This window comes from Batrachochytrium dendrobatidis (genome assembly GCF_000203795.2).
Source record: "Batrachochytrium dendrobatidis JAM81 unplaced genomic scaffold BATDEscaffold_2, whole genome shotgun sequence".
Lineage (NCBI taxonomy): Eukaryota > Fungi > Chytridiomycota > Chytridiomycetes > Rhizophydiales > Batrachochytrium > Batrachochytrium dendrobatidis.
Window position 1 is genome coordinate 718,409 of NW_006281100.1, and position 22,493 is coordinate 740,901.

General features: G+C 38.9%; 9 protein-coding genes across 9 annotated transcripts; 5 read left to right on the forward strand and 4 right to left on the reverse strand.

Moving 5' to 3' along the window:
• Window positions 1-467: 467 nt before the first annotated feature.
• On the forward strand, window positions 468-2,273 carry BATDEDRAFT_22851 (uncharacterized protein; the record flags this gene model as incomplete). The annotated part of the gene is made up of 2 exons (XM_006676587.1): window positions 468-1,735; window positions 1,895-2,273. 2 exons carry the CDS (start codon window positions 468-470, stop codon window positions 2,271-2,273), a joined length of 1,647 nt encoding a protein of 548 aa, XP_006676650.1.
• Window positions 2,274-2,335: 62 nt separating this feature from the next.
• Window positions 2,336-2,731, forward strand: BATDEDRAFT_86618 (uncharacterized protein; the record flags this gene model as incomplete). The annotated part of the gene is made up of 1 exon (XM_006676843.1): window positions 2,336-2,731. The coding sequence occupies one exon, from the start codon at window positions 2,336-2,338 to the stop codon at window positions 2,729-2,731; it is 396 nt and encodes a 131-aa protein (XP_006676906.1).
• A 1,709-nt stretch (window positions 2,732-4,440) lies between these two features.
• BATDEDRAFT_22852 (uncharacterized protein) lies at window positions 4,441-5,003 on the reverse strand (the record flags this gene model as incomplete). Its single annotated transcript, XM_006676588.1, has 2 exons — window positions 4,441-4,755; window positions 4,890-5,003. 2 exons carry the CDS (start codon window positions 5,001-5,003, stop codon window positions 4,441-4,443), a joined length of 429 nt encoding a protein of 142 aa, XP_006676651.1.
• Window positions 5,004-6,650: 1,647 nt separating this feature from the next.
• On the forward strand, window positions 6,651-8,849 carry BATDEDRAFT_86619 (uncharacterized protein; the record flags this gene model as incomplete). The annotated part of the gene is made up of 1 exon (XM_006676844.1): window positions 6,651-8,849. One exon carries the CDS (start codon window positions 6,651-6,653, stop codon window positions 8,847-8,849), a length of 2,199 nt encoding a protein of 732 aa, XP_006676907.1.
• An 818-nt stretch (window positions 8,850-9,667) lies between these two features.
• BATDEDRAFT_22854 (uncharacterized protein) lies at window positions 9,668-10,066 on the forward strand (the record flags this gene model as incomplete). The annotated part of the gene is made up of 1 exon (XM_006676589.1): window positions 9,668-10,066. The coding sequence occupies one exon, from the start codon at window positions 9,668-9,670 to the stop codon at window positions 10,064-10,066; it is 399 nt and encodes a 132-aa protein (XP_006676652.1).
• A 246-nt stretch (window positions 10,067-10,312) lies between these two features.
• On the reverse strand, window positions 10,313-10,774 carry BATDEDRAFT_22855 (uncharacterized protein; the record flags this gene model as incomplete). The annotated part of the gene is made up of 1 exon (XM_006676590.1): window positions 10,313-10,774. The coding sequence occupies one exon, from the start codon at window positions 10,772-10,774 to the stop codon at window positions 10,313-10,315; it is 462 nt and encodes a 153-aa protein (XP_006676653.1).
• Window positions 10,775-10,819: 45 nt separating this feature from the next.
• Window positions 10,820-11,143, reverse strand: BATDEDRAFT_86465 (uncharacterized protein; the record flags this gene model as incomplete). Its single annotated transcript, XM_006676976.1, has 1 exon — window positions 10,820-11,143. One exon carries the CDS (start codon window positions 11,141-11,143, stop codon window positions 10,820-10,822), a length of 324 nt encoding a protein of 107 aa, XP_006677039.1.
• A 449-nt stretch (window positions 11,144-11,592) lies between these two features.
• BATDEDRAFT_86464 (uncharacterized protein) lies at window positions 11,593-12,723 on the reverse strand (the record flags this gene model as incomplete). Its single annotated transcript, XM_006676977.1, has 2 exons — window positions 11,593-12,247; window positions 12,365-12,723. The coding sequence occupies 2 exons, from the start codon at window positions 12,721-12,723 to the stop codon at window positions 11,593-11,595; spliced, it is 1,014 nt and encodes a 337-aa protein (XP_006677040.1).
• A 4,862-nt stretch (window positions 12,724-17,585) lies between these two features.
• On the forward strand, window positions 17,586-18,659 carry BATDEDRAFT_9320 (actin protein 4; the record flags this gene model as incomplete). Its single annotated transcript, XM_006676431.1, has 2 exons — window positions 17,586-17,966; window positions 18,042-18,659. The coding sequence occupies 2 exons, from the start codon at window positions 17,586-17,588 to the stop codon at window positions 18,657-18,659; spliced, it is 999 nt and encodes a 332-aa protein (XP_006676494.1).
• Between the last annotated feature and the right edge of the window lie 3,834 nt (window positions 18,660-22,493).

The following is a 22,493-nucleotide window of genomic DNA, read 5'->3' on the forward strand; positions in this document are numbered from 1 at the left end:
CTCAACTACCAGTAAATGAGTTTACGTTTTAAAACAGTTTTGCATAAATAATTTGAATTAATTAAATATATTTTTAAAAGATAAACATTTTGCAATTTTGAACTACAATCATCTACCAATTGAAAAACTAAAGCAACTAATATAAATAGGCAAGTAATATCATTATTCGTGCTATTGCAATAACATCGTGCATCACTGGTTGAAAATAAACGCAAAAGACACACACACTAACAATAGAATCAAACAGGAGTAGTATGTGTAGGGCACCGAATGATACCAGTTTTTATCAACAACGATTTCTGTTTTACTAAATCAATATTTAGTAAAACAAGAACGGTATTGATTATTCTGAGTGAGATTTGCTGGCGTTTGAGAATGAATTCATTGCCCTGTCATTGAGGGCAGTTCGTGTTTTCGAAAGTGCCATTTTTCACGCGGTTTTTTTTCACTTCTTTTTTTCCAAAAAAATGATGGCGTCAGAACTCTGGGTCAAGCTTGGAAGCTATAACGCAGTTGAAGTCTCTACTGAAGGATGTCGAAATGTCGACAAATTTCTCAAGGCTTGCAAGAGGGAGCTCCCCCGCTTGCTTGACGCTTACGACTCTGCTCAACTTTCCCTCTCCACCACTGCCGGTGGTCCTGCTCTTCGACCTGGTCTTCTGCTGTCTGATATTCTCTCTCAGCCTGGCTATGTGGAAAACACTGCCAAGGCTCCTCTCTTCATCAGTGTTGCGGACAGTTCTGCTCAACGAACTACCGGTGCTGATATGAATATCGTCACCAATGCATTTCCTCCCCTTGGACGGAGGCAACTTTACAGCAGTGCAAAAAGTACAACTCGCCAGCAGTCGATTTACGGCATTACAGTTCAAGTGGAGATTGGAAACTTTGGCATACTCCAAGAGCTCAAGCTGGAACGCTTGAACAAGACAGGATCACTTCTCTGGACTGAAGTCGTGCTATCTGATCGAAATACGCTCGATAATTGGTCTGGAGAGATAGACATTCAAACTTATGTCAAGAATGCATTGAAAGATTGCTCGAGAGTTTGCCCGTTTCTCAAATCGTTGGATGTTTACCGAGAACAAACCTTTTCCTTTGCTCAGATAATGGATAAAAAGCAAGGCAACAGAGCAGATGCAATTGTATTCGTTAAAGACACAGCATTTATTACTGGTGTTGCCGAAGTCAAGGTCCCCGGCTCGAATTTGGACGATATTTATCAGATTGTGGATTATATGGTTGACCTACGGAATTCATTCAATGTCCGCTATGTCTTTGGCGTGTATACAACGTATGAAGAGTGGAAAATCCTGTGGTTTGAAGACTCGCAGGAGGCAGCTGAAAGTGACTCAAAGGAACGGTATGACGAACTGTGTCTTGCAGGCAGTGCCAATGAATACGCGATCACAGAAGGAGCAGTGAAGATATTCCAGTCAAAGACCTATCGATTTTGTGATCCTGAATTGATTGAATGCCTGGCGACTCTGTTGTACAAAGTGTCAATGACTCCAGTTTACAATCCTACCAAGTTCATCGATGACCGTTCAAGATATGTGTACGCCACTGCCACATCAATCCAGTACAAGTCACTTCCCAAGCGCTTGGAATATTTCAAGTATGCAATGCCACCCAAGCAGACTCGCAATTTCTACATCTTGTCATATTTTCATCGCGGAGGAGATGGTCGTGTGGTGTTGGTTACTTCAGAAAGTGGCAATTTGGCAGTGATCAAGTTTCTTTATCACGATGAAGATCTGGATGCTCTTTGAAAGGCGCTAGAAGATGAGCAAAACCGATGGGAAACGCTCTGGCAAGTGCAGTGTCGCATAGTTGATCTGAATGGCCGATCTGGTCTATTGATGCCTTTTTGTATGCCTTTCAATCCACACAGATGCAAGTTTTCGTCGCTTCAAACCTGGAACAAGATAAGCTCAAAGTTTAACTACGACCTGCTCAGTGAAGAATTGGAAGATTGCGTCAATACCCAGCAGTTGGATGCCTACCAAGTGTCCCCATTGTTGGCTGCCAAAGAAGCACTGTCTACCGTTGCTGACAAACTATCGTCACATATGGATTTATGTTTTCGCCACGTTGCTCTCCTACCAAAGCGGAATAGCCAAACGGATTTCTATGATTTTCAAGCCATTCTGATTGATCTGACAAGAGTTGAATCAGAACTAGATCCCCAAGTCGCCCATTCGCGCGCAGCTGAAGGTTATGCAAAATTGGAGTTGGAACTTGACCAAATTAAGAAGGCATTCCCCAACTAACTCAATAACAAACACTTCACTTTACATCTTGTCAACTATTCTACCCGAACATTTATTATTTTATGTTGTCTCTTATTCAAAATACCGATGTCCCATCGTTTCCGTGTCAGCAATGGAACGCAAAGTGTTTGTTATTGAGTCAAGACGGGCCCACAGAGGACAGCGTTAAAAGAATCAGACCGCCAGATACAAAGGAGTTGTTCGTCTACAAGCTCCTGCATCATATTGGAGTCGGTCCTGAATCTCATTTCATCATCCCATCTTACGGCACAAAGAAGACTATCTACATCGCCACCAAGGATTGTCATTTGGTCTTATTGTCCAGCTTGACCAAGGATACAACAAACAAAGCTGCTCTACTGCAATTGGATTTAATATCTCGCATCCTCTGCCTTGGTGATTGCACGACCAACTCCTCAAACTTTGGTCAGGTCGGTGAAAAAGGCGAAGGTTGTTGACTTCCGTATTGAAAAACAGCCGTTGGGCTATGCCAAACCAGATCCTGGACAAGTTCTACGAAGGAAACAGCGAGTTTCATTATACTGGATTGATGGAAGCCGCAGTCAAGACTCCAAACGCCGACAAGTTGGGTATTGTGAAAAGTCGCTGCAAGAGTGAGAATTGTTGGAGAGCATCGAATGGGCCGCATTGGAGATTGCTGGATTGGTCAGAAGATGTAATGGCAAGATGCAATTTGAAGATGATTTGCAGCGATATGTCAAGGTCATCAGGGCAACAGTTGAAGTTCTTATAAGCTCTTGAGAAATATATGAACTCGTTTTCTGTTTATGCTTTGTTATAGTTCTTATTACAAGCAATTACAATTGTAATGGATGCTCAACGCCTCAAAATTACAATTGTAATTTCTATTGTTTACTACAAATGTCTGAACAGATTACAGCCTGGATCAGAAGAGTTGCTGCTCTGAATGATGCTGATTTGGCAGAAGAGCTCAGATTAATCAACAAGAATTCACTTAATGCATTCGCTAGGGCAATCAGTCGCATTAATTGGTTGCTTTCTATATCCTTGTTCAATTATTTTATCGAAATGTGAGCGGAACATTCTTACTCTTGTAATTATCAAATAATAAAATCTCTGGGTAGATATATAAATGAGCGAGGAGAAAGATATAATCATCCAACACAGAATACAGAGAGAAGATTTTCAAGTGCATCATCGGTCTAGAATTTACACATCCCCCATTTGACCAATGCAATAATGGATTGCACTTTATTTGCCCTCCTTGCTATGCCAAGTTAAGATCAGACAGTTGCCTATCCTGTAGAGACAATACTCTTTTCGACAACAAACTACTGGAAAGAAATTTACGTGAATATCTGGTAGATTGTCCATATTTGCTATGTAAAAAGACAGTGTTCGAATGGGATTTGATCAATCACACTGATACCTGCATTTATGCTGCTTCTAAATGTCTTTTTTGTCAAGAACTAGTAAACCCAGAATATTTCAAGAATCATATAACTACTCAATGCGAGCGATTGGATTGGGTTGAAAGAAACGATAAGGAACCAAAAGGTTCGTTTGTACTATTGTCACACTTGAGATGGCAATGTAATGGATTCAGATTGATCAATGCTCATCAACTCCAATCCGACTTTGCAGTCATCTTGAATGAAATGGTGCTGCTAGCAATAAGAGTGCAAGATAAATGGTTGTTAGTGGTCATTTCACCAAGCTCCATTCGGGTTGATGCCTATTTCAAACACGCTATCTCTAAAGTGTATGAAGTACAAACAATTGTATCAATTAAGTCATTTAGGACTTTGAAAGAGCTGCCATATTCAGAAAAAATGGCAAGTTTACCAGTTGATTTACGCAGTGTTGAATTTGTACAAAGTTCAGTAGATAGTGAAGATGAAGACTCTGTCTCCCTCGCAAGCGAAGATGAATTTTTCAATGGAATTATTCAGCGACCAAGTTAAAAGACTATTTCTTTTTCAATCGATTCCTTTGACAACAGCTCTAACAATTTGGACTGTAGTCGCTTCTAACCCAACATCAATGAATGAAACACATCAGGATTCTTCCAGCTTGATTTGATAAAGGCTTCCAGTTCCAATTCACTTTCTTCTAAAGAACCATTCATTTTCACGGCGTAAATGATTCCATCTCTAGCGGTGTATAAATACTTGCCGTCAGAATGCTACTTTTCATCTCCAAGATAATACTTGATTCGCTCGTACTTTGATGATGGGCTTAAATGATTGTTCAATTGTACAACTTTATCTTTCAACTCTGCAATCCTGTTTTTCATCAAAACTGAAGGATTGAACCGGTTTGGATTAGCAATCTTCAAGCTTTCATCGCTGACTTCCAATACGAGTGGTTCTTCGTCGCCAAAATATGGGGAAGCAACCTTTGAAAGCGTATTGTTGTTGGAGCGTTTCTCTTCAATGATATACTTCAACTTGTTTACTGGATCTAGAATGACTTGATTGATCGGGATGGTGCGGATGTACTTGGAACGTAAAGAGCAGCTTGGAATGACCAACATTATTGATTTTTAATCATTGCCAAGAAAATAAATTTTGGAATTCAACTTGAAATTCTTTGAAAAGGAATCCAAATTCGTCGATTGTTTATCTTTTTTACAATGTAAAGTTTTCTATCCTGACCCATTCTAACGGTTCCAATCGGGTACTGACTAGGATCTGTGCCAGGACCAAATTTACTTGGCACATTCATAAGAAACGATTCTATAGTCATTTGTTTGAGAAATAGCAACAAAATAAATATTCATAAATTGAGACACGGTAATTTAAGAAAAACTGAATTTTTATTTTCTCGACGAATATCAAATTCATTGAAAATGGATCAAATGTTGGATGAAACCGAGCAAATGTTGGATGAAAATACAAGGGATGTGGGACTGTACAAAGTGAACTTTGAAATGAAGAATGAGGCAAGGACCATCGACTTGCTCTTGACCACAAAGAAAAAGAAAAGGAAAGATATAAGAGAAATGATTACTATTTGTTGAAAAGAAAGAGAAATGAAATCAAGAAAGTTAAACTCAGATTCAGAAAGCGAATTCAAGGATTTAGCAGCAGATTAGAAGGAACAAAAGCATATTTACAACTTTTGAAATTTCAGAAGCAGGAAAGAAAACGAATCGGACAAGAGAAGAGACTGTTTTCAAGATATCATATTAAGAAATATCTATTTAAACCACAATCAAAAACAATCCACGGACACGACACTTGTTTCTTGAATTCGATGAACTTACAAGGAATATCTTGAACAATCATCACAATCAAACTCAGGTATTGGTTTGACTTCAATTCGGATACATTCTGAGAAATGTGGAAACATACGAGAAAATGCAGTTTTATCCGTCTGGGAATACTTCATTGTTCAATGTAAATGAGCGTCCTCTAGTCAACAATTCAGTGGATGATATTCTAGAACAACTTGAAGGCGATGATATTGTGGAACGACTGAAAAGACCTAATTCAAAGTGAAGCATTGAAAGAATATACGAATATGTGTTGCTAACAACTCCGTTGGAAGGCATTCCTATTGGAGCCTCCATTAAACTGCCTGATTTCATCAAAAACAGCAAGAGTATTGTTTCGTTTGAAAGCGTAGCAAGCAATATGTGTTTTTGGTTTTGCCTGGCTCGTCACAAGTATCAAGATGTGAGATTAGATAGATTGTCAACGAAATCAAAAGAGCTTTACAAGAACTATTACAAAGTCAAGCCTGACAAGAGCTATCCTGGCGTGGATATCCAAGAACTAGATAGCATTGAGGACCATTTCAGCGTAAACATCAATATTTACCGATTTAACGGAAAGAAAGCTGTGATGGAACGACATTCTAGGAAAAACTGTGATTCCACTGTGTTTGAACGTTTACACTGATTCAGAACAGAACCTCCATCATTTCTCTTATAGCACCAACCTATCTCAGTTAACCAAAGTCTTTCAATGCCCTGAATGCCATTCATTCTTCAGCGAGTTCAAAAAGATTAAACCACATCTGAATATTTGCAAGAAACCAAAGATTGTATTCGAAGATGGAAACTATCAACCAAAGCTCAGTGTGTTTGAGAATCTTGAATAGAACGGTATTATTGTACCAAGAGAATTGAGATTCTATCCATATTTCATCTACTTTGACTTTGAAACGTGGTTAAAGCCCGTTGAATCTACGACGAACTCCAAGCTCAAGTATATTGGCACTCACGAGCTTTTGAGCATTAGTTTGATTGGAAGTGAAGAATTACAAGCCGAATTTATCCCAGTTGAGAGTACACCTGTACAAGCTCTCGAACAAATGATGACGAGGATGAATGACATACGAAAGAAATATCTCCAATTCCTGTATCCAAAGTACTCCAAATTCTTTGGAATGATAACAGCTTTGGAGGATGAAAAGGTTAGAAAGCAGTTGCGTGGTCAATTACTTGAATGGCTTGATGCTCTTCCAGTTTATGGATTCAACAGTTCTTCGTATGATATCAATGTTATAAAGAAATACCTCCCACAAGTGTTGATGAAATATAACAAGAAACACGGAAATGTATCAAAGAGTGAAAAGTTATGGATTCGTTCAATTGAGGAAGAGTTGGGACGCAACATTGAACAAAACAAAAGAATTGGACGATACAATGCTGATGGGTATGATGGAGAGACAAACACAGTCTATGAATTCAATGGATGCTTCTTTCACGGCTGCCGAAAGTGTTATCACCCTGATGATGTTAATCCCCATACAGGAGACAAAATGAACGTGTTGTATGAGAAGACGATGAGAAAGGAGGCAAAGTTGAAGCAGATGGGATACGGTATGAAATCTGTTTGGGGTTGCGAGTTTAGGATGCCAACAAACGAGGAGATAAATGGCATCATCAAATGCAACAATAAATGCAGAATGATATCTAATGGTTCCTTTACTTTCAAAGACATTCTTGCATATCTGGCTCCAAATACCTCATTAGAAAAGTTTCTGAAGGCATTTGACACTGAAGTTCACAAAGGCATCTTCCCACTCAAGGTAACCCAAAACTTGACGAAATACGCTGATGAGCATCCAGAACTGAAGCAATATTCTGGTAATGTCATCCAACTTCTCAAACATTCACCCATTCCATCCAAAAAGTGGTTTTACAATGACTTAAAAGGTGAAGCAATATCATCAAAACAACACATTGAAATACACTCTAAATATACAAATTTATACGACTTGCTAATGGATTACAACAATTTAGATGTTAAACCTGGCGTGGAAGCGACAAAGAAACTTTGCAATTTCTTTCGATCTTTGAATCTCGATATGCACAAGGATGGCATTTCCATTCCTGGACTTACTTTGAAATATCTTTGGAACACAAAAGAGGAGTGCGAGTTTCAGTTGTTCAAAGGAAACGAAGAACTGTATCAAAAGTACAGAGATAATCTTGTGGGTGGTCCAAGTATCGTTTTTCATCACTATCACGAGAGGAACAAGACAAGAATAAGAGGAGGCAAGCTTTGTCAGAAGATTCTTGGATATGATGCGAATGCGTTGTATCTCTGGGCCCTCAGTCAAGATATGCCTTGTGGTGAGCATAAAATGATTGAGCCGTATCCTGATATACTGGAAGATGTTATGAATGGATCGTTTTTTGGAGAGATTGAATGCGATATTGCGGTACCTGAGCATGTAAAGGAACATTTTGCAGAGATGCCACCGATATTCAAAAATACAGAGATTCAATACAAAGACCTCAGCAGTGACACAAAAGCACAGGTCAAACCAAATTACAAGAGTAAGAAACTAATTGGGAGTATGTTTGGCAACAAGATGTTGTTTCCTACTGAATTACTGAAATGGTATCTTGAACACGGATTGATGGTATCAAATATCACATATGCTGTCAAGTACGAACGCAAAGCACCATTTAAGTCGTTTGCTCAACAAGTATCTAATGAAAGGAGAGCCGGAGATACAAGTCCTGATTATAAACTACGTGGAGAAATGATGAAGTTGATGGGAAAGTCTTCCTATGGCAAATGCATCACAGATTTCTTGAAACACGAGACAGTAAAGATTGTTGGTCCTAATAACTACAACAAAAATGTCAGAAGGGTAAAAGATTACATTGGTCATCAAGACCTTGTTGATGGATTTGAATTTCGGTTCAAAAAGACGGCATTCAAACAAAGCTTGCCCATACAGATTGGCTTCCAAGTGTACCAACTGGCAAAGTTACGAATGCTGCAGTTTTACTACGACTTTGTGGATTATTACATTGATAGAAGTGACTTTCAGTATTGTATGATGGACACGGATTCGGCATATTTTGCCATTTCTGGGAGTTCGTTACAAGACGTAGTGAAACCACATCTATTAGGCGAGTTCAAACAGAAAAGGCAAGTCTGGCTGGAAAGAGATGATACTCTAGAGAACAAGTTATACGACAGTAGAGCTCCTGGGCTGTTCAAGTTGGAATATGAAGGAGATTGCATTATATCATTGGCCAGTAAAATGTACTATTGTGACGAAAACAAGTTTAGTTCAAAGGGAATCAATAAGGGCAAAATGAAATTACAAAATACAAGTATCTGAGTGCCTTGAATGGCAATGCTAACCAAGAATTTCGTAATAATGGCTTCAGAGCCAACAACAACCAGATGAACACGTATTCTCCAACAAAAACAGGAATGAAATTGTTTAATGATAAACGACTCCGAGTAGGTTTTGAAACGCTTTCAGCTGAATTGTAAAAACTTAATTTCTTATTTTAGGTTATGGATAAGCTTTACGAATTGTATTACAATCCAAAGACTGGCCTCATTTCAGCGCAGAAATTATACCTGAAACTGGACAAACAGCTTCCAATCTCACAAATCATAAAGTTTCTCGACCAGCAAGAAGTCCATCAACTTCATAAAGAATCACGAAGAAGGCCAGCATTCAGCCCCATAACTATTTATTCAGTCAATGACCAATGGCAGGTGGATTTGATTGACTTGTCTAAATATGCAAGATGGAATGCTGGATACAAGTATCTCTTGTGCGCAATAGATGTATTTAGTAGGAAATCATTTGTGGTGGCGATGAAAAAGAAATCAGATACTACAGATGCAATGAAGTTGATACTTGACGTGCAAAAGCCTATTCTTATTCAAAGCGATAATGGCACAGAGTTTTTAAACAGGAAATTTCAAAGCTTACTGCAAGCAAAAGGTGTTTGTCACATCACTGTGAATGTGGGTGACCACAATAGACAAGGATTGATTGAACGATTCAACAAAACATTGGAGAATATCATTGCTCGTTATCAAGAATCAAGGAAATCAAATAGATACATTGATGTTTTGGAAGATATTGTATTCAACTACAACAACACTTATCACCGTGGTGTAAATGATATTCCTGAATCAATGTATCTAAAGAATCCAGCAAGTGGGTCAATGAAAGTAAAAATTACCAAGCATTCAATTAGAGTTGGAGATCGTGTTCGGATACTCAAAGGTAAACAAACATTCAGAAAAGGATATGTGCCAAAGTACAGCAGCGCCATTTATACGGTTGTCAGTGGGAACGGATATTTGTTCTCAATTTCAGATGATAACGGCAATGTTCTTGGAAAGTCTTACAAATATTATGAACTCAAGAGAGTTGAAGGAACGGAGACGTTTTTGATTGAACCGAGACACAGAGAGCCGACAATGACAAACAAGGAGCGTCGCAACAAAAGAGAATTACAAGAACTGGCAAGAGTTCAAGGCCCAGCCAACAAAAAGAGAAAGACATTTGGAGCAACTTATTTTCTAGAGTAACAATAAATGACACCCATTAGCTCAATTAGAAATTACAAGGACTACTTACAATACATCAGGAATTGGGATGCTTATTCATCTCAAGAACAAGACTAATAAGGAAATGGTATCGTGAATATTATTCTCATAACAAGGAAGTTGAACGAAAACGCTACAGAGACTACTATGCCTCAAATGCAGAAGCCGAAAGGGAAAGATTGAAAAAGTATAAAAAGTCTATCAAGAAGAACTGAAGATTTCATTGATTCAAATGTTTAGATTGCTGAGACTTGTTGAAATCACCATTTCACTTCCAGTTGCTACACCTTCGCCCTCCGTTTCCTCCTCAAACGAATGGAAGCTGGATGGAGATTCGCTTGGTTTAGATTTACTTTGGTTCTCTCGATAAGGTGGTAAGGTTCCCTCCCAGAATGAAGACGACGAATAATCGGATGTTGGTAAAGCATTTGCTTCCTCGCTATCCAGCCATCTCCTCCAGAGAATGCATTCATTGCGAATTGTAGTCCAAGGCAAGCCAGAGTACACAAACACTGGATAGTCAATCAGAAACCGATAATACGCAATGTACAAATGGCACATTGTGTGATTCCATTTGAACATTTGCCGAGTGTAATCAACAAACTCCTGATTTGGAAAGCATCCTTCGAGAGCAAGCAGGTCTTGGCCAATGAATTGTCTGATTTGCAAATATCTCGGCATCGGTCCCATTACACGATTCTTGTTTAGTAGTTCTGACGTGTATATGTTTATTCGTCAGGTCAAGATCTTGATTCTGGCATTGACATCCATATAAGGACTGACTGCGTAAGGAACAGGGCTAACTGGTGTTTCCGAATTGATCGCAGACAGTACATTCTCTCCAATAGAAAGCAACAAATTGATTGTATCTGCGTGGGGATGTGGTTCATACGCACCATTTCTGTGAATATGAGAGTCCAATTCGGGACGACGTGTGCGACTGATTGCCCTAGCGAATGCATTAAGTGAATTCTTGTTGATCAAATTGAGCTCTTCGTCCAAATCAGCATCATTGAGAGCAGCAACTCTTCTGATCCAGGCTGTAATCTGTTCAGACATTTGAAGTAAACAATGGAAACTACAATTGTAAGATATTTGCCCACATTGATTTACCCAATTTGAAGAAAGGCATAGGTCTGAGAAACAAACTTCTGAGCACCAAAACGATTAACAAATTAAAAGAACTCCTAATCAGCATTGGAAACAATCAAGACAGCGCGCCAAAGACAGGCTGGAAATGATTGATGAACTGCATTCTGTCTATGCAACATTATCAAGAGTTACATTCGAAATCTCGCATCTAGACGTTTTACAGGTGATTGAAGACGATTTATGTCCTTGAATAAAAAGCAATATGAAATCGTTATTCACAGTCATAGTATAAAAATTCATTGGGAAATTGTGCCATAATGGAAACCTCATACCAGTTTTTAGGCGAGACGAGCCAGATATCAACAATAATGCAAAGCATATTCAATTTATTCAACTGCGGGAGTGAAATGCCGTAGTTAATCAGTCTTGTCGTTCTTCCAGGATAGACATACACGGAATTCTTCAAGATTCAAGACATAAACAAAAGTTTCTGCTTGTGTATCATTAACAACCAATAAACCATCTTTGAGCCTTGGAAAGAACAATCTGGCGGTCTCCGCATTATATGCTTCCACTGTGAGCAAGACACGATATCGGAAATCATTGGCGGGATCCTGACTTGAAGAGACGTGTTTGATCATCAACTTGAAGAAAGGGATTTTTTCACTGACATTTGAAAGAGCATCAAACCAGCAATGGACTCTCTTGCTTAACGCCAGAAAGTTGTTTTCGTTGTCCTGAAACTTTGCAAATCGCTTTCCCCTTTCACAAAGAGGCTTGTCAATCAAATGCGCCCGGTCAGCCTTGTAGAGACCACCAAAATACCGTTCATCTTCCAGCCGTTGGTAGCGAAACAAGGGAGAAGTGTTAAACAGCTCAGTCACTCCAGAGAGCGGCCTTGACGTGTCTGGTGGAGAGTCATCGTCGCGTACATAATGACCAACGAGAATCATTTCATCCAACACAGCATCTGAAGCCAGGTCCACTGACAGAGAAACAGTCAAGTCGCCTTGAGGAGAAACAGTACCAACATTTTCATAAACAGCAGCACGAAAGTGGAGTGCGTCACTTCTTTGTTCAAATAGCACATTGATCGTCAACAACCCATCATCCTAGTAAGAAAAGGGATCCTGCTTGATTCCATTGCGCTTCTCGTAAAAGCCAAGGTATGTTTGAGCATTTCTATACATCCCACGACAAAATCCCATCTTTCGAGCTCCAGTGATTGATCCAGTTGCTCTCCAAAATGTTGGGACCAAAGGCTGTAGAGCAGAACTGTCCGCAACACTGATGAAGAGAGGAGCCTTGGCAGTGTTTTCCACATAGCCAGGCTGAGAGAGAATATCAGACAGCAGAAGACCAGGTCGAAGAGCAGGACCACCGGCAGTGGTGGAGAGGGAAAGTTGAGCAGAGTCGTAAGCGTCAAGCAAGCGGGGGAGCTCCCTCTTGCAAGCCTTGAGAAATTTGTCGACATTTCGACATCCTTCAGTAGAGACTTCAACTGCGTTGTAGCTTCCAAGCTTGACCCAGAGTTCTGACGCCATCATTTTTTTGGAAAAAAAGAAGTGAAAAAAAACCGCGTGAAAAATGGCACTTTCGAAAACACGAACTGCCCTCAATGACAGGGCAATGAATTCATTCTCAAACGCCAGCAAATCTCACTCAGAATAATCAATACCGTTCTTGTTTTACTAAATATTGATTTAGTAAAACAGAAATCGTTGTTGATAAAAACTGGTATCATTCGGTGCCCTACACATACTACTCCTGTTTGATTCTATTGTTAGTGTGTGTGTCTTTTGCGTTTATTTTCAACCAGTGATGCACGATGTTATTGCAATAGCACGAATAATGATATTACTTGCCTATTTATATTAGTTGCTTTAGTTTTTCAATTGGTAGATGATTGTAGTTCAAAATTGCAAAATGTTTGTCTTTTAAAAATATATTTAATTAATTCAAATTATTTATGCAAAACTGTTTTAAAACGTAAACTCATTTACTGGTAGTTGAGATTTGGCTTAGTGTCGAATACTTTTTGATACAAGCTTTGAATACAATGTTTGAAATCTACCTTTTAATCAAAGTTGCATGTAACAGTTATCGATATACTTTTATCTTGATAAATTTAATTTACAGTAGTTGATTGGTACAATATACTCAAGTGACAGCAGTTGATAGCACAGAAAAATACTGTGATTGTTGATAAATAAAAAGTGCCATTGAGCAGACGGTTGAGTGTTTACAAGACAAATTGGGGTAGAAGGATAGCAGACTGTAAACCATTGTGTAAGAGTCATGATATATATTCATGAATTACAATATTGTTAATTTGAGTTGGTCAAATGAAAAAATTCAAAGCCAAGAGTGTTTTGTTTATTACGAAATGTTTTAATTTGACGAGGTGATTCTGTTAGTATTACTACAAATTAATGTTTTACTACTTTATCACCGAGATTCTATATACAGTCACATTCACGTAAAATGGATCACTAAATAAGTGTCAAAATGCATAATAGACTTTCAGGACTGACATGATTTGTGCTAAATTTACTGAACAATATTGTTTTATAAACCTTAATTTACTGATGTTTCTCTTTGGTGCTCATTCTTGTACAAAGATATGAGCTTTGCATAATTAAAATTAAGCTAAAGGTTTTAATTTAAGCCAATAATCATTTTATTAATGAATATATTTAACCTAATTTATAAATAGTATTGCTATCAGGCAAATCGTTCAAATTATATTTCCATACAAAAGTTTTGAGCTTGAATTTAAAGATGCTAGCAAGTAATCTTTGGGTCAAATCATATTATCATCTTTTTAGAAAGATCATTTTTGAGATGGTCAGCTATATCTTGACCACTCCAGATTTATTTGTAGCAAATATTTTTGACCAGACCATGCAATTCATAAAAAAATTCAAGATACTTGGCTTTTAGATTATTCCAGACAAATCGGTTTGCATTTGTACTGTTGCTAACCGTGCCTGATAGTTCATTACCTTTTTGTTCCAAAGAATCAATCGCAATAAAGTCTGATAAATGATTTTCCACGACAGTTGAGATTCCAAAAATGTCATTCCGTTTGTTCTAATCATGTAGTTGATGATAGATTTGTTTTCAATGTTGAGCCATGCATCAATTTTCAGAGCTAAATTATTCTCTGAAGATGGGCAGCGGCCAAGTCCAATACCTTGATGTAGTATTTATCCAACAAGTGACCATTTGATCCCATTTGCTTGCTAGAAAAACAGTATATGAACGACAAATGCAAAAGTAAATTACTTTATTTTATTGAAAAAATTGTCTCGGTAATGTAGTAGTGCATAGTGATGTATTCATTTATCTCTGTTTTAAATAAATGTACTATGATGAATTTTTGAATCGATGATCGAGCCTTTCAGTAACGATACCTACAGCTCTTGCATATTTGTTCATTCAATCTTTGTTAAGCCATTTTGATTGCAGTTTCTTCTCAAGCGCCATTACAGTTGCTATAAAAGCAATGCATTTGTAAACACTGCCTTGACACTTTGATTTGCTTTGGTAGATAAGCTTTACAGTGCTTGCATATCGTCTGCAATATCTTACGTGGCTTAATCATTCAACACTTTCCTACATGTCATCATGTGGACGATGACTGCTGACATTGCAGTTTTCTCATCTAGGAATAATTCATATCCAGTTGAAAGGTTTAGTGGGAATCATCAAGTATAAAAATATGATTCATGGATGTCATACTAAAAAGGAAAACAAATGACCCAGTGTATTCGACGATGAAACAGCGAATAAACAAAAGTAATGTTTACAGTTCTAAATAGCAAAAATCAAAGACTAAAACTGTGCATGTCTTGACTTTTATTTAGCCTTGTTCACTAAAACAAAGCACATAATAAAGGTGTCGGTGTAGAATAAACAGTCAGCTTCATGAAATGGTTAAAGCTAATTCATATCAGATTTACAGAGTAATATTGTTGTGAATTTGATAAATTTCACAGGTTTTTGTGATTATTTTTGTTATAAAAACCAAACAAGTGTTTACATCACAGCTCCAGTAAGTTCTGCATATGCTCAATCTTCAACTCTCCCTTCATTACAGGTAAACATTAGGTGATTGGCATGTAGTTGCACTACTGAAATGTGTGATCTTTGTTCTCTTGAATTATAAGCGTGAGCGTGTCCGAGTTTTTAGGATACAACAAATACGAGTCTGTAGTTTGACATTATCAAAACAAACCCAATGTCTGAATTGCAATCAATGAATCTGATGATTGTACACTGTATGATTACTCAGTGAGGACAACCCTGATTTAAACCCATAGCTTGACAGTATCATAAATGGTTGCTGTATCTATTGAATTGAGAATGCCAATAAAGTTAATTTGTAGCAGGAAAATAGAGCAAATATTTAATCATTATTTATTCTGAAGAGGCAGCCACCAAGATATATTCAAATTTCATTCTACATGAATACAGCTGTAAATATGGTGTTATCACAGGGCTTAGTGAACCAATGGTTGATCATGGAAGCAACGTCAAGACTAAGCTCTAGCACTGAAATGTGGAAAGTGCGGGTCATCTCACCCATAGACTCGCTTGTCTTGTCTAAAACAAGATTTGTCTTGATCAAGATATATGTAACACTGAGTTGCCATATAGATTGTGTTTATATGAAAAGTAGTTTTCCAACAAGTGTAGCTTGGAGTTGGAACGAGTATTTAGTTGGACATGAGATTGACGTATTAGCCATCCATGCAAGCAAATCCAAGCCAAGTTGAAATGTCCAGAGGTTTGATTCCTTCTAGAGCGGAGCTGTGGCGCATTCTAAACATGAAAGCGTGGCTTGGTTGCTGGAGTCGCTAGATTCGCTAATGTTGCTGAATTAGATTTTTGCACCTGTTGATTTATATTAGTCGGATGTATTGCTTATCAATATTTTACAATTACAATTAAACATGTAGCGGATAGACTAGCTTATTGAGTCTTATGGTTTAGATACGATATACATCCCAAGATATCTTGAGAGAAGCCTATGCTAGCACTTATGGAACAGAAGGCCAGTTTGCCATTGAACTAGTTAGTATAAAATGGGTTGACAGCACATGAGGACTCTTACAATAAAATACGAGTAACTTGGGGTGGAGTGTCGATCGGCTAGTTAAAGCAATGCACTGTTTGTTCCCTGGCTCAATATTCACTCCACACTTTCAGCTAGATCCGCCACCAGTCATCCACACGAAAATTTCCTACAAATTCCGGTTACTTTTCCCTATTTCTTCTCTTTCCATCACAAGAATCTATATTCAAGTTACCCCTTCTTACTATCTAATATGTCCGACGATCCAGCTGCTGTAGGTTTTCCTTATTGCTACTACCTTGTGCTCCATTATATTGTGTTCACGCCCACTGCTATTCAGTGCTGTTATTGCACTCTTTACAGATGTATTGCCTTTCTTTTGGATATGGCAGCAGTAGCTATGTCCAGCTTATGTCTGCTATTTTATCTACTCTTATTGTGCAACATGTTTACTAACCTACTGCTTTTACTGTTTTCATTTTTGTTTCTCTATGACCCTTGTCTAATGGATATTTTGAATTCGTTATGGGGTTTCCATCATCAATGCGGGACTATTCATGCTCCTTATTCCACTACTTGTTTTTTACAAATATAGCTTGTTATTGATAACGGTTCTGGTATGTGCAAAGCCGGCTTTGCCGGTGATGATGCTCCCCGTGCTGTAAGTATTTTTTAGTTTAAGGCCTCTTTGCATATCTACTGTCCTAGTCTTTGAAGATCTGGTTTGCAAACTCGAGTTGGCTTGCCCTGTCCAGCATAACGCGATGCGTCATCTGCATTAAAACGCCGCCTTCTATTTTGATCATTTTTATTGGTCAATTATCATTAAAAATGCTACCGCCCCTTGTCCTACCGCTCCTTTATTTGAAGTGATATAAATTACAGTCGTATCCAAGTGAAATAGAATGCTTCTGTAATTATCCTAGCGGCTTTCACTATTTTGCTTTGGAATAGACAATGTCTAGATGCTCGTGCTTTGCTACTACAAATTGGTTTGACTACTACTCTAATGACGCTCAATTCTTAATGGACAGCGTTCATATATGATGTTTAGTCAAACTCTAGTTTTAAATCTACCCTGTCTTCACTTTTTGCATAGCCATGCATTGTACAATCATCAAGCTTGAAACCAGATCTATCCATTGAAATCCAGATATTGAATTTGACTGTCCTCAAACTCTTCTTTGATATATCCTAAAATTTTGGATACGTTCGTGCTCTAGTTCGAAAAAACAAAGATTGCAACTGTTTGTGACCGATTTTTAAAACCAATTGTTTGATTTTTAGGTGTTCCCCTCCATTGTTGGTCGTCCCCGTCACCAGGGTGTTATGGTTGGCATGGGTCAGAAGGACTCTTATGTCGGTGATGAGGCTCAATCTAAGCGTGGTATTCTAACGCTCAAGTACCCCATTGAGCACGGTATCGTCACAAACTGGGATGATATGGAAAAGATCTGGCATCATACATTTTATAACGAGCTTCGCGTTGCTCCCGAAGAACATCCCGTTTTGCTTACTGAGGCTCCACTTAACCCCAAGGCCAATCGTGAGAAAATGACTCAGATTATGTTCGAGACCTTCAACTCTCCTGCTTTCTATGTCGCTATTCAGGCTGTACTTTCTCTGTATGCATCTGGACGTACCACTGGTATTGTCCTTGACTCTGGAGATGGTGTTACTCACACTGTTCCCATTTACGAGGGTTACGCTGTAAGTTTATTGTGGTGTCTTGTGTAATTGTCGCTGAGTAATCTAACTTGTTTTGCTTTTAAATTCCTTTAATAGCTTCCCCATGCCATTCTTCGTCTCGATCTTGCTGGTCGTGATCTTACTGATCACCTCATGAAGATTCTCACTGAGCGTGGTTACGCCTTCACTACCACTGCTGAGCGTGAAATTGTTCGTGACATCAAGGAAAAGCTCTGCTATGTTGCTCTTGACTTTGAACAGGAGATGCAGACTGCTGCCCAATCTTCAGCTCTTGAGAAGAGTTACGAGCTTCCCGATGGTCAGGTTATTACCATCGGTAATGAGCGTTTCCGTGCTCCCGAGGCTTTGTTCCAGCCCTCATTCCTTGGTCTTGAATCTGCTGGTATTCACGAAACCACATACAACTCCATTATGAAATGTGACGTTGATATTCGTAAGGATTTATATGGAAACATTGTTCTTTCTGGAGGCACCACCATGTACCCCGGTATTGCCGACAGAATGCAGCGTGAGATCACTGCTCTTGCTCCATCCAGCATGAAGATTAAGATTGTTGCTCCTCCAGAGCGCAAATACTCTGTCTGGATTGGTGGCTCCATTCTTGCCTCGCTTTCTACTTTCCAACAGATGTGGATTTCGAAACAGGAGTATGACGAGTCTGGCCCTTCGATTGTTCATCGCAAGTGCTTTTAAATATTGCTTTTGTTTCCCTACTTTGCACCAAGTCTACCTCTATATTGCTTTTCTTTTCCTCGCCTTTTGACCACTAGTCGTATTCACGTAAAATGGAACACTTCTGTATTTATCTTGCAGTCGGAGCCTCTATTTTGCTTCAGAATAAATAATGGTTAAATATTTGTTGCGCTTTCCTATTACAGATTGACTTTGGCATTGTCCATCTTTTTGAACAATGTCTAATCACGATGGTGCGCACAATCAAATGATGGCTTTGAGCTGATACTGTTTTTATTGGGCATAGCCATATATTGTACGATCATCAGACTCATTGATTGCAATTCAGACATTGGGTTTGTTTTGACAGTGTCAAACTGCAAACTCGTATTTGTTGTATCCTAATATCAGATACGTTTACGCTCTAGCTCAAAAACCAATGATCGCAAGAATGCAACTTTAGATGTTAATCAACTAAAGAATTCAGGACAGTGTTGTGCAGTAAATTGACAACAATCATGTCATAAGACTGGCTGTTTATTATACTTTGCTATCTAATGGCCCGCTTTACGTGGATATGGCTGCAATATGTTGGTGTTATCGAATTTTGTCGTTGGACAATCTAGAAAAATTGGACAAATTGTAAATAAAATCATAAAAATTAAGAAGATTCAGAACTTGAAGTAGGACATTGGAAATTACAACCCAAACAACAACAGGGTTTTGAAATAAGAGGAGTAAGGATTTGACTGCTACTAAACTTCTTTTATATAAGATAGTTAATTTTATTCATTGCTAAACTTTAATTCATTTATATCATTTCTTTTTGCGACTCCCTTGCTATCATTTGAATTACTCGGCTGATGAGTCTAGAATAACCAACATTGTAATCTCATTTCAAGCCATGTCAAGTGCTCCTTCTACAACCCATTCGGGCACTGCAGCTCATAATTCAAAAACTGCTGTTGTATTACCCATAGTTGATAATGGCGATACATCTAAATCGGCATCCAAGGCTGCAGCAAAAGCTTCAAAAGCTTCAAAAACTGCTGCTCAGGTGGGCTCTGCAGCCTTTCGTCAAGGCGTGAACAATACATTCGCATCCATGGGTCTAGATCTTGAGAAATTTGAAAGCCAGGATCATAGTGTAGGAAACACTGGCAACGATGCTGCTGGAAATGCTGACGCTGAAACCCCGTCATTGTTGCTGTCACTCAACTCCCAACCCCCGTTGTCGTTGGATCAGCATCGTAATCGTATCTTGAACGAGACCAAAAACGTTTCTTCGTTCGTGGTTATTGGCCAGACTTTGCATCGCCTCTACTACGTGGACAAACTTGTGAAGAACCAGCGTGAGTTTCTTGAGTGGACCAAGCGCAATCTAGGGTTTTCAAAGTCTACCACATACGAGTACATTATCTCTTACAAAGTCTACTCTGAGATTGCATCCAAATTGCCCCCTGCATATCGACCACCTGCATACCAATCCCATTGCCAGCTGCTTTCCAAGGTTCCTGAGGAGATGCTTGTAGATACGTGGATGTCGGTTTGCCATGCTGCTCCTAATGGCACAATCACCACTGCGTTTCTTGAATCGTTTTTAGAATCTAAAAATCTCAAAAATGTCAAGTCTGGACGAAGCGATGAGGAGCATATTAAGCGTAGTCATTCATTACAGTCAAATGCTTCAGTTGACGATCTTGTTGCATCACAGCCGTCAACCCATGCTAATGCTACGGAAGCCGATGAAAAACATCAAACCCAGTCTGAACCTCATAAACAATCTTACTCATCCGATGTTTATTCCCATTCACAGCCATTACCCAATTCATTGGATTTAGCCCACCATACCAAGCCATCTTCTCAGTCTCAATTACACGCTCCTCGTAGTTTAAAAAAAGCCAGATCTAATGCTGGCGCAGGTTCAAAGTCCGATGCTATGATTCAATCTAGTTTGAAGACTGCATCTAGTACATATGCGCGTACTCCAAGCACCCCCTCTTCAAAACGGAAGCGATCTTTAGCTTCTAGCTTAAACTGCCTGGAAGAGCGTGGCGCTGATGACACTACAGCTTATATTCCCGCCGGTGGACGCACACCATTGCCAGTACACAAGGAAGAATCTAAACATAGTTTGAAAGACGATGCACCTTATACTCCGTCAGAAATTCCTGTTCTAAGTAATACGCCCAGGGGACGGCGTCGATTTGATGAAACAGCTGCGGTTGCTATAGCCGCAGCAGCAGCTACTGCTGCCGCTGCAGTAGCAAATGGACGATCCGCATCGTCAATTAAAACGACCGATATACATTCCATGGATTTGCTGAGTCCTAGAAAAAGGTACAGCCCTCCATCAGCAGCTGAGTTGCAAACGCCCAATCGGAAGCGCACCAAGGCTTTCAAGTCTACATCACAATCCTCTCCTGTAAAATCACCCTTGTCTTTTAGTTCCTATTCTAGACAATCCCATAATAACCATCATACTTCTCCCACCATTCGAAATAACACCTCGTCACCTAGAAAGCAGAGACACCAGCCTTCTCAAACCAAAAATCTTGATTGCAGTATACCAGCAGCTTCGTCCGTATTTCAATCACCTTCTGGACTTTCACTGCACCATCTAAAACTTTTACGCGATGATGATTTAGATAACGATATGCAATCCAATATGCTCTCACGTAATGTATATTCTCCCAACCATATTTCAGCCCTGTCCAATTTTATCGAGGAAAACTCTAAATCCCAATATCCGTTATATTCAAATCATAATAATACTGAAAATGGTCAACTCGGTCACCACGACAAAGATGCATTCCATGATGATTATGACTCAACGATCATGGGGCCGTTGAGCGATATAATAATGACAAAGCTTCCCATTAGCGACTCTAATCTTCCTTTTCACCAGTCTACTATTTATCAACTTGGTAAAGAAATTATACTGGGACAACATTTTGATATTATTGCCAATTCTTCAGAGGAATTTACTCTTATTCGCCAACAAGGTTGGTTTGGACGTGTTTGGTGCGATCTTTCCTCATCCCAACCGTTTTCCACAACAGGCTTGGGTTTGCACACCCCTCAAAACGAATATTCAGGACTTGAACGGCAGTTGCAGATTATCTTTACCAAATTTGACTGTAAAGAGTTTGTCGAGGGCTTGTTTTTGATTCGGGGTCAATTTGGAGCGGATTGGTTCACCCCTATTTTACAAACACCATTTTGCATTTTAAGGCATGTAACAATTCCTTGCTCTCGACAAGGTAGATCGCAGCAGTCCACTCAGCCTCAATCGCCAAAGGCTCCTAAAGATAAAGATACTATTGTATCTTCTGCTAGCAAGTCACCAAAAGGTAAAGACGCTGTAAACCATAGTACTAACGTACACGCAGTACCAACAAAAAAAACAAGCAAATATGATGGGCTATCAGCCAATTTGCCTGATAACTCAGCATCTGATCCGGTCCATGTAAATTCCTTTGACAGCTATGTCGTGTTTTATCTTGGACCCAATGTCAAGGATTTCTGTATCAAGTTTAGCTCTGTTGGGCTGGTTCCTGGCATTAATAGTTGGTGAGCTTGATCTTTATTTGTCCAAAATATTATGGGTATACTGATGTAAATATTCATATACCGCTTATACGGATTATATTGCCTTGAAAGATTGGTCTATTTGAGCAGTATTTTGTATCTTTATACTTGAAGAATAGACATGCTTGTTCAAGTGTTTATGGTGTAATTTCTACTGTGACACTATATATGTTAATTTTTTAATGGGATGATTATATTTCATTTTTTATTAGGTCGGCTGTCATGAGCACAGCGCAGCTGTTACAACCACTAGGTGCTCCACAT